The sequence below is a fragment of the Charadrius vociferus genome, unplaced genomic scaffold, assembly GCF_000708025.1.
Source record: "Charadrius vociferus isolate BGI_N301 unplaced genomic scaffold, ASM70802v2 scaffold259, whole genome shotgun sequence".
In the NCBI taxonomy this organism is placed as follows: domain Eukaryota; kingdom Metazoa; phylum Chordata; class Aves; order Charadriiformes; family Charadriidae; genus Charadrius; species Charadrius vociferus.
In genome coordinates, this window is record NW_009661368.1 from 2754951 (window position 1) to 2771370 (window position 16420).

The following is a 16420-nucleotide window of genomic DNA, read 5'->3' on the forward strand; positions in this document are numbered from 1 at the left end:
TCATTCTGTCTCCATAGGCACAGGTGAACAAAACAAGCTGAAATCGGCATTTCCCTCAACGTTCTTTGAATTCATTGAAGAAATTTGGCTTTGTGAAGAAGCCAAGAAGTATCAAAATAGAAACCCTTAGCAATTCAAAAGAGAACATTATTAAATTAAAGGACATAAATCAGCTAAATATCACCTCTGCTTCTTAACATAAGCAAAGGACTTTTGGGGCTGAAATGGACACCTTCTTCATTTCACATGATGCATAGCGTGACTGTGCCAACAAGTTATAGTGAAACTGGAAAACCAACCAAACATGTTACAAGAAACCCCTGTTTCAGGGTGTTTTGCCTTTTCTACTTCCCCAGTGAATATCTAGCAGAGAAATTGATGGTATTGCAAATTTTAGGTATTTCTGTTTGACCTAATTTTGATCCTGGTTTTAAGCAAGAAAAATATTTATGCACAACAGATGAGGCTACACTGAACTGTAAAATCCCCTGTCCATTAAATACAAGGTAAAAAGGGGGGGGGGGGAATGAACAGAATATGAACAATTTAAAATTAAAACTTCTGACAAGCAAGTCTGTGAAACTAAATTCAGGTCGAGAGTGACATCTAGTGATGCTCAGTACACGACCCTGGCACAGATTCTGCCAGTTTTTGCAGTATTCTCACCCATAAATCCTTCCCAACGTACACAGCTTCGTACATCTTAGCTTCTTTTATGTCTCTAAATTTCTTCTTAGACTGTAAACAGAAATAATATATTTCAATATGAAAAATGAACAGTTTATGTTCAACTATTCCTGTTGAAATCAGACACTTATGTCCAAAACCCAGTCCAGCCTTTCCTGGCAGGGTCAAGATAGAGCACACTCCAGATCTGAGAGCGCCAGAATGTATCGAGTTCATCTTATTTTTATTATTTAGTTCATAGCTGCGATTTTTGAAATAAAGCCCAAGGGAGAGACGAGAGAGCCATGAGGGATGAGGTGGCTGCAACAGGACTGGCAGCATGGCAGTATGTCCCACCCAACAGGACACTCGGATGCCCCGGGACTGTCAACCTGCAAGGAGGCAGGAGCGCTGTGCAGTGGAAACCCATGCCAGCCACACTGGCTGGACACGTACCAAATTTAAACATTTTCCATATGTTTCACCAGAAATACTGGGAAATAAATATCTTCCCGTGAAATGTGGGGTTTAATTTTTTTCACATAATTTGGGTTAATTTTCTAATTAATTCAATGTGCACATTTTGAATGAATAGTGGGAGAACCAAGAAAAAAAAAAAAAAGCAAAAAGCTAGGAACTAGAAGATGGAGATAACACATCTATTCATTAAAAAGAAGAAGTAGGGACACGGTGCCTAATTGATGGAGGTGTCATTTTTTGGCTTCTTTTATAAAAGCAAATTTTCGTTTCTCATTCTTCACTTTTTTGTACAATACATTCCGCAAAGCATAGTAGCAGTTTGATACATAAATAAAGCAAATCAGTAATTAGCAACAGCGTTTTGTTGTTCCTTTGTGAATTGGTAATGCACAAACTACTTAGCTGCTGAATTTTGAACAGCAAAGTGTTTCCAGCGTTCTTCTGCCTTTGATAGCGGTTCATTGTCACCATCAAGAAAAGAAAAGAAACAACCTACGTGTTTCTAAAAATAATGGTCCTTCATCTACTTGAGCAATTTCCTTTGAGCTTTCCACTGTGTGCAACAAACATTAATAAAGGAAATGTCAGAGCAGCGCTCCCGGTGCACCCCTGCGGTGCCCTGGTCCTTCTGGAGGCTCTGCTCAGTGGGGAGGAGTGGACCTGCTATCCCCGCTGCCCGCTCAGCTCCACGAGATGATGACACCGACCCCACACCCTGGATGAGGGGAGAGGGAGAAGAGAGGGAGAGGAGAGGGAGAGCCACAGCTGCCCCTGTCCCCGCAGCAGCCACAGCATCTGCCGTCCCCTCTGCCTCCCGCAACCGAGGGACCGTGTGGGGACAGAGGCAAAATCACTTGCCTGAAAGGGGTGAGCTAACCCTGACAGAGACAATTTTGTAAAATCGTGATGAAATAACACAAAACCAAGCAGTGCTTGCCGTGGAAAGTTCCTCTCGAGTTTAGTTGAAGCTCGATGGCCTTCAGCCAGCACTTCTCCCACCTGCTTGCCCCACAGCCTGTGCTCTAGAGTCAAGAGAGCTTTGCTGAAGTTGATGATGCTACACCCATTCATATTTTAACTCATTTTTCAAATGCTTACAACATATTTCATGCAAAATCCTTGACCTCTGAAAGTCACTGGTGATCTCACCTTGTTAATACTGATGCTGCATCCAGCGACGCCCCCTAATGCTGAGTTAAAACCCCACATTATTCCAAGTTAAAAAGTGACAGCTCTATATATTTACTCCTCTGTGACACAAGATGGCACCAAACACTACCTTAATTTCAGGCTATCAAAAAAGTGGACCATCAAAGCAGTTTAAAATTGAAGAGCCATAGATACGGGTTTAAATAAGATGAGCCAGAATACTCTGGACTCTCCAGTGATGGTGTCCAGGGTGTCCACCAGCTCTTGGGAACAGCTGGGGCACAGCAGGGGCAAGCGTAAATGCTGAAGGGTTTGAAATAGCAAGAAATTGGCTGTGGGATCAAAAAGAGAGCTAAAGCAATCCTGGCTTTTAACAGTCTCTGAGGCCACAGTCAGATCACTCTTCTGAAAGCTGTGAGACACGACTACACCACCCCTGTAATGAGGTGCAGAGGGGGTAGAGGAGTTGGGGTCCTCCATCTTCCAGGATGGCCTTTTCACCCTGAAAAGAGCTCTGTGACAAAAGGATGCCTCTTCTCCTGTGACGTCCTTTTGAAACTTCGGTCCTTTCTTCAATTAAAACAGATATTTTGGTTTTGACAAAAGCAAATATCAAAAGAACATGACAGGAGATTGCAGCGGCCTCCTCACCTGCCCCCCATTTCATTCTGGCCACTGCACCACGCACTTCGACAGCTCTAATACAGTCACCTCCTCTGTTTTCAGTCTTGGTCAGCAAATGACAGGGTAAGAATAAAGCAAAAGGCTTACACACACAACCACTGTGTCTCAGGTAAGTGATAATGTTGGCTGAAGCGACGCATGCAGTTGTCCATCTGTGTTGTATACACAGTTACTCCCATGGCAGGCTTTAGACAGGAGCGTTGCAGACATAACGGCAAAGCATTCACTAAAATCCTCACCTGTCTTCATATGGGCAGTGGTGCAATTTTAAGCTTAAGCAAGGCAGCGAATCACCAAAACTTTAGCAAGGACATTTGCAAGCCCAGCATTTCTGAAGAGGGGGCTGTTACACACCACTGAACTCAGCTAACACAAGCCAGATTCCCACATGCTGGCTTTAAACATGACTGACAAAATTGGTCTTCAAATGCAGAATTCCATTGCAATAAAACTTGCCTTTGGACAGCCTCTTTTGGCACAGTCTCTGAAAGAGCATCCCCAAGAAAACCAGCCTGCAGGCACACTCCTGGGCAGAGGCAGCAACAGAAAACTGAAACGGGCTAAATTGAGAGCCTGCCCTGCCAATTTTCCCTCCAGGAAGTATTCATCATTATCCTCTATTTTACAACGTAGGGAGCACTCAGCTGCACTCTCTTCTGTATTTTTAGCCATAGCTGTTATTTAGAAACCTTAGCCACCAATGTTTGCCAGTGGCAGGTTATTACTAAGAGCTTTCTGAAATTCCAACCTTGGTGTTACTGCGTTATTCATCACCAGGCTGTTTGCTGGGCAATGGGAAGAGCAAGGGGAAGTCTGCAGAGCTTGGCCGTACTCAGTCATTGCTTCCCATTTCATACAGAAAATGAAGGAAGAGATTTCAAGAAAAATGCCCGCCCAGCTATAAGAGGAGAAAACACAAAGTTCAGACTTACAGCCTGAATGAGCTTCCTTCTCTGCTTTCCATGAATGAGAGGGAAAGGAGAACTATATTTGGGGGAAAAAAAAAGTATCTTGCAGTTAAGATACAGGAATGAGGTACCCTGGCATTGAATCTCGTATCTCCACTGCAAAATGGTAAAAGCAGTATTTTATTCCCCTTCCTGCTCTGACATTTAATTAGCCAGTGCAGGAACAACAACCCACTAGGCAGGGGGGTGTATTTATAGCAGTGACAGATCCCTGGACACCCTGTTAGCACATAGTCCACACAAGACTTTCAAGCTGGCGTTGCTTGGAGAAGGAAAGGCAGTACCGGCTCACATAAAGAAAATCCTTAGTAATATTATCCCTATATAGTGTTAATATATTGTATTTAGACACATTTTTGATGTGTACATATATATAAATTAACAACAACCAGTCCAGAGGACAAAGGGAATAATAGAGCACAGATTCGAAGTGACAACTCAGGGGAAGCAGAAGGGGTTTGGAGGTTCACTCTGCCCCTCTGCAAAAGTTTGTTGGGCAGCGACACAATATCCTTCAGGTAACTCTGAATGAGGGAGCGCATGAGGTCGGGCTTCATTGATTTAGGGTCCCGGCACCTGCGTCCTCTAAGGTGCTTGCCTAGAAGAGCAAGGTTACAAAACGTTTTGAGAAGCTTCTAAACAGTCAACAAAAGTGCCCTTGGTGAATTCAGCTGGAATTTAATTATTTCTGCCATCAGTAGTTGTGCAAGATGAGCAATAGTTGTAACCTTTTCATGACAAAACCTTTTCTCATCAAAACAATATTCAGTACAAACAAAAGTTTAAACACCAACTTGTTTTCCTGTGTTAAATGGGAAAATGTGCTATTCAGAAACACCTAACCATACATTATTATTAAATACAAAGAAAGATGAGTAAACAACCTTGTGCACTTGAACTCAAGAAAAAAAAAGAGGAACAAGAAATGGTATGAAACTAACTAGTTGTCACTTCTGTTTTCCATAATAAATGGTAGAAGGTTTCATGAACCATATTTGCTTTCCAAATACATTTTGCTTTCCAAATCAAGAAGATTCTAACAGAAAATATTCCAGTCACACTCTGTAGTTTGATATTACTCAAAAGAATTGACTTATATTGCAAATTTCAGAATCTGGAAAAGGGAATCTCTAACCCTGAAGAGTGTTTACATCCCTTTTTGTTGAAGGGCAACATCTCCGAGGGCAGCAGTAGGATCGTGCACGTGTGGTTGGGCTAATAGATAGACACAGGCCTTTGCTATTCCTAGTTACCTCTAAACCATAAGAAGTAAAGATTGTCTCACTCTGTTCTAGAAGTTATTTGTAAAAAGCAGACAAAAGCACTGAAGCTGAATTTTTTACAACCAAAGGACAGTATTAAGGTCACATCTTCCAAACACAAAAAGAGTATAACAGAAAATTCTTGGACCAAATCAACAAGGCAAAGGTTAGACCTAGCTGGTAATTAAAATTAAACAACAGGTTCTGACAGCTCTTATCATAGTCTTTGAGAGAGAAGCAGTCTTACAGGAGTGCACTTCTGCAGCTAGAAAGAGGAAACCACCCATCCCATGGCCTTTCCCAGCGATTTCAGGAAAATTCCTTACGCTGAAATGGGAACTAAAACCAAGTAAACACTTGAGGGACTTTTTCCCCCACTTCCTTTTTCCTCTTTTTTTTTTTTTTTTTTTTTTTTTTGGCAAGGTGGCTCAGTCAGCCAAGGAAGTTTCTTTTGCAGTCTTCACGTGGGGCCACACACAGACAGGCAGACACGCAATTAGACATCACTTTTAACAGCCTCAAACTGGTACTTGTGCAGGTCTAGAAGTGGCCGGTGACAGGCACAGCATATAGTCCATCTATCTCCAGCATGTAAGGAGTGGCAGCATCCACTTCCATTTTCTGGTTGTGGGGGCTTTTTTTCTGTCCTTCTCGTATGAGTATTTTCTCTGCAAGGGAGCAATACTGGACTCCAAGTACAGTGACAAATTGAGGCGCTCTAAGCATCAGCAGAAAAATCTCTCCCAAAAATCCATCCACCCACAGCATCTGACAGCTCGGTAAAATCATCTTTAAAGCTTGCCAGTCCCCAAAGTCTTGCGGTTATCTATAGCGCCAGGAGCGAGGGCAGTCAGCAGCATTAGGTTATTAGGCTTTAAAAGGCCAAATGCACCCACTGCTCAGTGCCAGCACCACGGGGCAATGAGATTTTTGAAGACAAGAGCTTCCAGGGAGATGAGGAAGATATTCCAGGGATTCTTGGCACTGATGAAACTGAACAGCAGAATGCAGCTGGCTCAATCACGTCTGCTTGTCTTTCAGGCTGTAAATGAGAGGACAAAACCGATACTGAGCATTATTAGTCTAAAGCACTTAAAATCCCTTGAATATGACAAAGTACCTGCAGGTGCTGCTAAGTGTTTTGCAATCAGGTCTGCTTTGTCTCTTTTTATGCTTGGATGTGAAGGAAAATTGTATATAATGTCCAGAAGTTGACTCTGTTTCAATTAACCTGTTACCTGGCTGAAATTATAGAAACACTCATCTGAAAACCACCTCATTGCAATCACTATTACATGTTCTTTTTCCTCACTAATCACAAAGGTTGGCAGGCCGCCTCTTCATTTGCAGTACTGGTGCTTTTTGCTCCAGCCAGGATTGAAAGAAAATTCAGTGGGTCACATCCCAAATGATGCAAACTGCTAGTGGTGTGCTTCAACAGGATTTCAGTTGGTGGTATCAGGTGAGGATCTACTCTTCCAGTTGAAAATCTCTTCCATTAATCTGGTTCAGGTGCATGCAACTTCCACTGACCTCCACTGATGCCAGATTCATTCTTGCCTCAGATCATAGTGAGCCTTAGACTAGAAAATAACATTATTAGCTATGGACATGACTGTGAGTTGCATGAACCACAACTTCTTCGAAGAACACAATTGAAATCATAGAATCACAGAATGGTTTAGGTTGGAAAGGACCTTAAAGATCATCGAGTTCCAACCTCCCTACCATGGGCAGGGACACCTCCAACTAGACTAGGTTGCCCAAGGCCACGTCCAGCCTGGCCTTGAACACCTCCAGGGATGGGGCCTCAACAACCTCTCTGGGCAACCTGTGCCAGTGCCTCACCACCCTCAAAGATAAAAACTTCTTCCTAATGTTTAACCTAAACCTGCCCTCTTCCAGTTTATATCCATTCCCCCTCGTCCTGTCACTCCATGCCCTAGTAAAAAGTCCTTCCCCAGGAAAATTGAAATCTTTCCAATATTGCATTTGATATCTAATATTGCAAGTGATTCTGCAGTTTGTGAATCTCACTACTAAAAATGCTCTTAGAAAGCTGTTACTTTTAGACATTCAAGAAAAAAACAGTACTTAGTCATCTGAGTGTTTAAAGCAGTGTCATTGTATGTCCTTTTTGCCAGATTCTTGTGAGGTTCCTACTTCCAGTTTTGTTGGAGTTTGATAATCTCCAAGTAAAAAACAGCCCAAACCACATTTCCACTATTTATTATAATTAGTGAAAACTTCATGATTTCAGATAAAAATGCTAAACAGTTTTTTTCTTTGACTAAGGCAATACTCAAGAGGTTCATGATCTACAAGTCATTTGGTGATTAAGATGTAAAGTTTAATATATTTCATTTGTCAAGCATTCTATTATCAAAAACTAAAACTCTACTAAGGCAGCTCTTCAGCATTAAATAACTCTGTACATCAGTAAAGAGCTGAGTAACCATCATGAAGTGCCTGGGTGAAGAATTCAAGCACAGGTTCACAGATATTTCTAAATCAAAGCCTGTAAAGTATTGGGCACTCCAGAAAAGTGCACAGATTTCAAAAAAGTGCCCTTTGCTTTTGCTTCGCTAAGATAAAATATTTTATTTGCTAAGTCCTTTCTTAAAATGAATAAGACTGAGGAGAGGTCTTCAAGAGTATTTCACTATTTTGGTTACTTGTAACTGCAGGAGAGTACTAATTACCTGCAGCATGAGAGCAACAGTCTGTTTATTATCCTCTAACTTCCTTTAAAATTTCTAATTTCATCTGGCACAAACTATTGTTGAAAAAGAGTGAAAATAAAGCAAAATTATATGCATTTATCATCCATTTTCAGTTTCCGTTTCATGACAAGTGCTAAACAAGGTTTTTCATTCAATAACCTCACAAGGGCATTCTCTCTAGAAAACTCCATTATCCACACTTAGCAGTAGATGTTACTTTCTCTTTATTTTTTCCTGAAGATTAAATAGTTTAACTAATGAAGAAACTGAGTAATGACAACATACAAAGAAAGAAATCTTACAATAGGAACTGCTTTATAAAACATGACTAAGTTTTTTAGCAAATAAAATGGTTGGTTTCTGCTGGTAATTAAAACAGCTAAACATTTTTCCCTAACTTCATCACAGCCAATATGCCATTAATTGCATTGTCATCATCTTATTTACAGGTTTTTTTCTTGGAAAGGGAGTTATTTTAGGGTCACATGATGAGCTAAAGGACATGAATGAAAGCCACCTCAGTAAGAGACATCCTGATAGATGTAATCTCCACATTTTACCCATTCCATCTTTGTGGGATGGGGACATTTTAGAATCAAGGCTTGTGCTGGCAGTATGTGAAGACACAAGCTTAAACTGTCTCATCTTTTCAGGCAAAGAAAGGAATGGAAACTAGGTCTTACACGTCCTGGGCAAGAGCTCTAATCAGTAGCCCAGAATACAAACCAGCAAAGATGCATTTTCCTCGGAAGCCATTCCAAAAGGAGGAGGTGGCCACTGCTAACTATGGTCAAGTCTGGTCACAGGTGTAGAGTGTAGTGAGGAGCGAGTCCCTGCAGGTGTCCGTCCCGCTGCCTTGCAGAGCCCGGTCAGGCTTAGGCACAAGGCTGAGAGGCAGAAATCTTTAGTATCTGAAAACCCTCAAGGTCAAAATGCTGGTGCTGACTGAGTTTAAACGCCTCCACAGTTAGGGAGGTATTTCCATAACAAAATTCAATGTTCATTTTTGCAATCTGGCCTTCAAGCTGCTAAAACTTCTCATTTTTATGGGCTTTTAAACTATTATTTATAGAAGCACAGAAGGGTGTTTCCCTCAGTAAAAACTTTCTTAGTTAGGTCACAGTTGTTCAAAGAATTGGTTTTAACTGTAGCAGTCTGCCTAAGTGCCGGTATTTGTATACAGAACCAGTGCAAGATTTGAGCTGTAGGTACATTTTGAAGGATTTCTATTGCTCAACTAAGAGAGACCCTGAAGACCATCTCCACAATCCACCCCCAGTAAATCACTCTGGAGGCTGAAGAGCACTGCAGTATTTGGAATCAGAATATAGGGGGTTAAGTCCTCATAGTAAAACACAAAGTAAAACGAGCATAAAATTCATCCCTTGCCTCTATAAACTTTTGGGTGTGTGAAGACTCATCATAAGAAATCTATTAACAAAAAAAATCAGAAAAGGAGAAGAGTAGTTCTGGAGGCCAAAACCACAGACATTTACCATCTGTCTGCTGAACTGAATCAAAGTCATGGCAAATTGGTGAAGTACACAGATTCCTCTCCATGTACAAGGAACAACACAGTGCGGTGATTCAGGGCTGGAAGCTGAAAGAATAAAATATGAGAGGGAGGCGATATAATTGTCAGTGATAACTGATACAGCAGAGGACTGAACTTAATACAGCAAGAGATGCTTTCCCTTCCCACACACCTATACTCCTCCGACCTATGGCCCCCGCTGCTGTCTGACTTAAACATGGCATCATGTCACAGAGAGCAGGTGACAGTTGCATAGCAACTACAGAGACAGAAACCAAGGATTTCTCCCATTCAGCACGCCAGAAGATTAAAAAACAGTGTCAATAATTTCAACAGTGAGTTTGGTCTTTAATTCCAAGGAGTAAACAAGAACCGAGCAGAGAGACGACGCTGCTCCATGGGTGTCAAATAAATGTCCCTCACAACACCCAGCGAGGAGGCTATGAAATGTAACAGGATGTAAAATGTCGTGGGCTGCAGAGCCTAAGACAAGAGGTGAGAAGGGTATTTTACTCACTGATTTAAAATAGATGACGACACTTTCTGTATATTAACAGAGTTGCAATGAAACGTTCAGATGTACTGTGAATTTACATGATCCAGCAAAGCCCAAAGATCCAAAAGCTTGACTGGTCCCACTCAACCTGCATGACCTCCATGCTGGACCTCCTCTGAACAACAGCCCTGAGTACATCCCAGGCAGCCGTTTAAAGTTTTTGCTTGAGGACTTGGGTATATGAGGTGGGAACAGCTACGCACAAAGCAAAATTTGGGGAGTACACACAAACACCTCATATCTCTAACCTTCCAATCTTCTCTTCACCAGATTTTGGTGGAGGGAGGACCTAAACCAAGTATTATTTCATTTTATATGCCCTGGGCTGCCACAATTGCCATGGCTCTGCTCCCCCACCCAAGACAAGTGGACTTATCTGGCTAGGAGACTGAGGATATGAATGCCGACTGTCATTTTAGTACATTTTAATAAGTTGCCACTCCTCAGATGTAACGTAGCAATGGCCAGGGTGCAAATCCACTGCGATGCTGCGGTGGATGTTAGCGCAACCTGTCTATTTTGCACTGCAATGGACACAACCACTAACTGTATCTCTGGAAATGAAGCAGGAACTGACAGAGGAGGAACAGCAACTTATTATACTATGTTATTGCAAAATATATTGAAACATTTTAGATCACATGGGTTTTCCAATGCTGAGCAGAGAAATCCCCTTACACCTTTTGACAGTAAGGCCTTATACGTCACTGTCTTTTGTGCAAACACAGCTTCTTCCCATTTTTGCAAAGAACTTAGAATGAGTTTGAGCTTGCAATCACATACATAAGGCTCTAGCCCACTATTTTTAGCACTTAATTGCAAAGCTAATAGTGCCATTAATCCACTTTGGTATATAACATTCAATTTCCACTTCAAACTGCATCTCAGTGCAAACAGAAGCTTGATTCATGCTGTCAGATACATTCAGAAATTCATGATGAAATGTATTTAATGACTTCTTATCTCAGATTCAACTGAAAGGCTGGGAAATCTGTAGCGGTCTTTTGAAACAGTGTGGCAACAAGGGATGAAGCATTCTGGAGTCGATATTTACAGGACTAGTGCAGTATATTGCTGAGACTAACCAGATGGGGAAGACGGGACTAGAATGTAAATGGCAAAGCACTCCTATGAATTGGTTTACATGTGGGTGTCCAAAACATAAGTGCCATCAGCCGGTAATCCAGAGCCAAGCCCAGAAAGATGCTATTTTTTCCACAGAGCTCTCCTCCGTGAATGGGAGCTCTGCCTCTGATCCTGTCCTCACCCGGGGAGGATACAACCTCTACCTGCCACTTCGCAGGACAGTACCTAAGGGCAGGGAGCGACATCTGTCCAGCCTTGCAAAGATGGGCTCCTCCTCGGTTGGAAAGACAACGCTTACAAGGCCAGTGATAATCATTGTGTCTTGAAATCACTATCCTGAGTGCAATACATCAGCTTGAGACAACCGGCAAGAAGCCACTGTGGCTCACTCCACAAAATAAAGATAGCTGCTCTAGGCATAAATCCGTAACTGCTACACTTGAACAGAGGGAATATCTTTTCCCTGCCATGGGATTAGAGGCATGGGAGAGAGAGTTTATTGTTTTAAGCTATCTGCTTTGATATAGATCACTGTGAATTCAAGAAGATATTTTGAGAGACCGATTAAGATCTTTAAAATGTTAACTTGATAACTTGGAGGGTAAGTCCCCAGCTATTTTTTTCAGATTAAAATTACTGCACTACATATTATCCTTGTCAAGGTATCATATGGAGTTTGAATTTGAGATTTGTTGCTTCTTGGTATTGAATTATGGGTGCATGACGATAATTCTGTGGGCTCAAAATGAATCTGGAAAGCATTTGTGACTTTTTGAGCTAACAAACCTGTAATAGAAACCCCATACATTAGTGTACCTGCCATTGTGTTGCTTTGATTCTAAAGTACTTCTGCAAAAACATGAGTCAGGAAGTATATGGACATCACTGAGCACTTTCAAAAAAAAATCAAACTAAGAAAATTCACTACAGAGTTTGAGTGCAAGTGAATAATGTGCAAGGAAAATCTACATTACATTTGCCTGGTAATTAATGTATAACTGAAAATCTTCCTGGTCCTGCATAGGCTTGAAGTCAGTTAAGATCAGTCACGGTGGGCTCCTGTGAGAAAAAGCAGCTGCTGGGGAAAGGATTACTTTTAAAAGAGTAAAGAAAGGAAAGGGTCCATGGAAACTTGTTTCATTTCTCCAGCAGAGATGTCTGGCCGTGCAGCTCTTCTAGTACATGTGTCCAAGGGTGCGTGGGCCAGCTGAAATACTGGAGACAGAGTCAGCAACCCAGTAACATGCTGGATTAGACCAACTCATTCCACAGCTCTGTGTTCACATGAACTGTCCATGAAGGTTACTAAAAGAACCTTCGTTAAAACAGAAGTTAAAAGAGGTCTGATATCAGAGCAGTCCCACGTACCCGGCATTTACTCTTAGGAATAAAGGACTTTCCAGAGATTTAAGAAATGATGAGAACATTCAAGAGCCATTAGGTCAGAAGGCTTCAGGCTGTTGGAGATACTTCCAAGGAAACTAGACCAACACTGCGTCCATTCTCATGAACTTGGCAATAGTATAAAAAAAAAAAAAAAAAAAGAAGAACAAGAAGAAAAAAGGTTTAACTGAAGCAATTGAACTTGAACAACTACGTTCTTGAAACCAGTGCTGCCAGAGATGGTTTGGAAGTTGAATTCAGCCACAAATTAACTACCATGTAATTGGTCTAATAACCAGCTGAGCCTCTGGCCCTCCTGAGATGACCCTTCTCTGAGAGCACAACATAGCACACTTCTGCAGACAGGGAGAAGGAAAAAAATAAATTGAAAAAAAAAATTTAAAAGAAAAAATCAACTTGCAAATGCTGGTTAAGCCTTTAGGCTGGCTGAGATCCTTCAGCAGAACTGGAGAGTCATGACACAGAGAGAGCACGGTGTGAAGACTCCCACCTGTACTTTGCTTCACTTGTGAGCAAGGAATTTAGGAACCAAAATAAACAAACAATACTCAAACCATTTGTGGGCAAGGAATGAAATCCCTGGGAGCTTGTGTCTGATGAAATCAACGTTATTTAGCTAATGATGGCCTTTGGAGCACCTCAGCAACTCTATCATATTATTATGTGGGGCATATTTGCACCCACATCCCATCTGTGCTACAGGTCACCCTCAGGTTGTTGTCTTTAACCACAAGGTCCAAAATCCAAGTGATCCCAGGACATCCCTCAAGTGAGGCATTGTCTCGACTCAGCTGAGGGCTCAACCAGCCCATTCAAACAGGCAAGAAGAGCTCTGGCTCCGGGAAGAAGAGGAGTAGGTGCCAGGACAGTGTACGGGTCCCCTGCCTGCCCCGGGACCCGCCACCCTCTGCTCGCCCCTGCTCACCCCCGTGGGCAGCACCCGGCTGCCGAGAACAGGCATCAAGTTTTGCTGGGTGAAAAACCCCGTTTTTCAGGCGAATTTTAAGGCAAATCCATCCTATTCGCTATCTGCAGAGGGCGGCAGAGAGTTTCAGATCTGCTGGAGGAGCCAGCGGTGGGGATGCTGTACCTGCTGTTCGCAGCTGTCAGTCAGAAAGGTGCTTGCTCTCTAATGGCCAATGCTCTGCACGGAGGATTAAGTAGGAGTTGTTTTTTTCTTTCATGCATGTATAAATCCCTTAGTTCTCTTTTCCTTTCTTGCCACTGAAATAGCAAGAGAGACTTCGCTGAGCAGCAACACTCTGGCAGCAAACCTGCACTGGTCCCAGCAGACAACAGCAGACGAGAAAACTCCTGGCTTTTAACCATCAGCAGAGCTAGAACCAGCAATGTGCTGCTGATGATTTTTCCCTTCAGCGAAAACTGTTTGATGCCTGCATGATTCGAAGCTCACTTTCTTATAAAGGAGAAGGGCAGCCTGTGACTGACACAAAACTCACTGTAAATGCAGATTATTTTTGTGTTTCTACTTGTAAAAGTGACTTAAGAAAAGTCCTGTTTGATTCCGTTCCATGTGCACAGCAACAACTTGGAAGGACTTCTTTTCCTTTTCTTTCTCCCCTTCTTTTTCTCTTTTCTTTTTGTTTAACCTGTGCTCTGTCAGGTCCGTAATCCCTTGAATTGACAATGAATACCACACACTTTGCATTTTCATTTCAGCCCATGCTGCTTAATGTCACTGAAGACTTCAATGACTCAATTCTAAACAACAGAAGCAGCGATGGATTTTGTGAGCAGGTCTTCATAAAAGCCGAGGTCTTCTTGACTTTAGGGATCATCAGCCTCCTGGAAAACATCCTTGTCATTCTTGCAGTGCTGAAGAATGGAAACCTACATTCTCCCATGTATTTCTTCCTCTGTAGCTTGGCTGTGGCAGATATGTTAGTGAGCATGTCAAATGCCTTGGAGACTATCATGATTGCAGTCCTGAGCAACGGCTATTTGATCATCGATGACCACTTTATTCAGCATATGGACAATGTTTTTGACTCAATGATTTGTATTTCTTTGGTAGCCTCAATTTGCAACCTCTTGGTTATAGCCATTGACAGGTACATAACTATTTTCTATGCTCTCCGTTACCACAGCATCATGACTGTGAAGAAAGCTTTAACCCTGATTGTGGTCATTTGGATTGCTTGTATCATCTGTGGCATCATATTCATTGCCTACTCAGAAAGCAAAACTGTCATTGTCTGTCTCATCACCATGTTCTTTACCATGCTTTTTCTCATGGCCTCCCTTTATGTTCACATGTTCTTGTTTGCACGCCTGCACGTTAAGCGGATCGCAGCCCTCCCCGTGGATGGGGTGCCCTACCAGCGGACCTGTATGAAGGGAGCTGTCACCATCACTATATTACTTGGTGTCTTCATTGTTTGCTGGGCACCTTTCTTCCTTCACCTCATTCTCATCATTTCTTGCCCAATGAATCCCTACTGCATCTGCTACACTTCACACTTCAATACCTATCTGGTCTTGATAATGTGCAACTCAGTAATTGATCCACTCATTTATGCTTTTCGGAGTCTGGAGATGAGAAAGACTTTCAAAGAAATAGTGTGTTGCTGTTACGGTGTGAGTGTGGGACAGTGCATGCTATAAACATCTGGCTTTGTGTTGAGAATAGAGAGGATACACACAACAGATGTATGTATATATATGTATATGATATGTATATATATCAGATACATAGCAGCTCCACTTTAAAAGCAGTGCTTGAAGGAAGGGCACAGGAAAGAAAAAATACCCTTCTACTTGATGCCTTGATTTGTACTTTTCAAAATGAAAATCAGACTCAACTAAATTATTTGAAAGTATTTAAATAGCTATAACAGAAGGCAATCCAGAGTGGCTTACAAAATAGCTTAAGAAACATACTGGAAAAATGAATCCTGAAAGGCACTACCGTATAGAGACTGAAATAATATTCTCTCTACCATTTATTTGTACCTGTTACTTTATCTCTGTGCCACTATCAACAAGTCAGTGTTTCCTAAAAGATTCCATTAGTAACCTCTATGGAAAGCTATTCACTTGCAAGACAGATCAAAACATCAACAGGTAACAGCATTGCTCTACACTTACTCCCATGCCTCCACCTTTTATTAAAAGAATAGATTGACATTTACGCCGCTTGCTATAGAGCAACCTGAGTAAATTCTTTGAAGGGTAAAAGTAAACATTCTTCTTGCAGTGAAACATTCTTTCAGTAGAAAACAGTTAAGTGAAAAGGAACAGCTACTGTATCAGTGACAGTGTGACTTAGCTGCCTAATAGAAGTGACTCATATGAAGAAGGGATTTACACTACTTATTGTGATATAGGACTATTATATCCTCAAATTTTTAATTTATTTTTTAACGGGAATGCACTGATCAATGTAGTATTTGGTATGTTAATAAAATAAGTCACAGAAATCCCCTTTCAATAAATCAACAGCAGTGAGACTCATCCCTAGAAAATTTTGAAGACTGCACAGATCTGAACATAAGGAATAGCTAAAATGCAAAAGTTTGAATTTAGCTTTGTGTAAAAGCTGCATGGAGTCTTTAGAGACATCCATTTTGCCAAGTTAGGTACCTGGAAGAAATGAGATGTGTATGGCAGACACGACTTCTATGCATTGAAAAATATATGTCATAGGTCAGTCTCTTTTCACTTAAAGAGCTGTACACGGCGTTTGGTGGATGGACACTCCCGCACTGGAAACCAGAAAGCAACATGCTGTTTGCAATCATTTTCAAACTCTGTGTGCAAGTTGGTGGCATGTAAATCATACAACTTCAGCTACAATAATTTAGTCTTTGCCTCTGCTTTTTATAGGAATAAACCATGTAAGTGGCCTTCAAACAGTGTATTGTAACAGAGCAAAGGCTGATGTGATT

General features: G+C 41.6%; 1 protein-coding gene across 1 annotated transcript; it reads left to right on the forward strand.

Annotated features, from left to right (window-relative positions):
- The first annotated feature begins 14159 nt into the window (after positions 1-14159).
- MC3R (melanocortin 3 receptor) lies at positions 14160-15137 on the forward strand. Its single transcript, XM_009893363.1, has one exon. It carries the CDS (start codon positions 14160-14162, stop codon positions 15135-15137), a length of 978 nt encoding a protein of 325 aa, XP_009891665.1.
- Positions 15138-16420: the final 1283 nt, after the last annotated feature.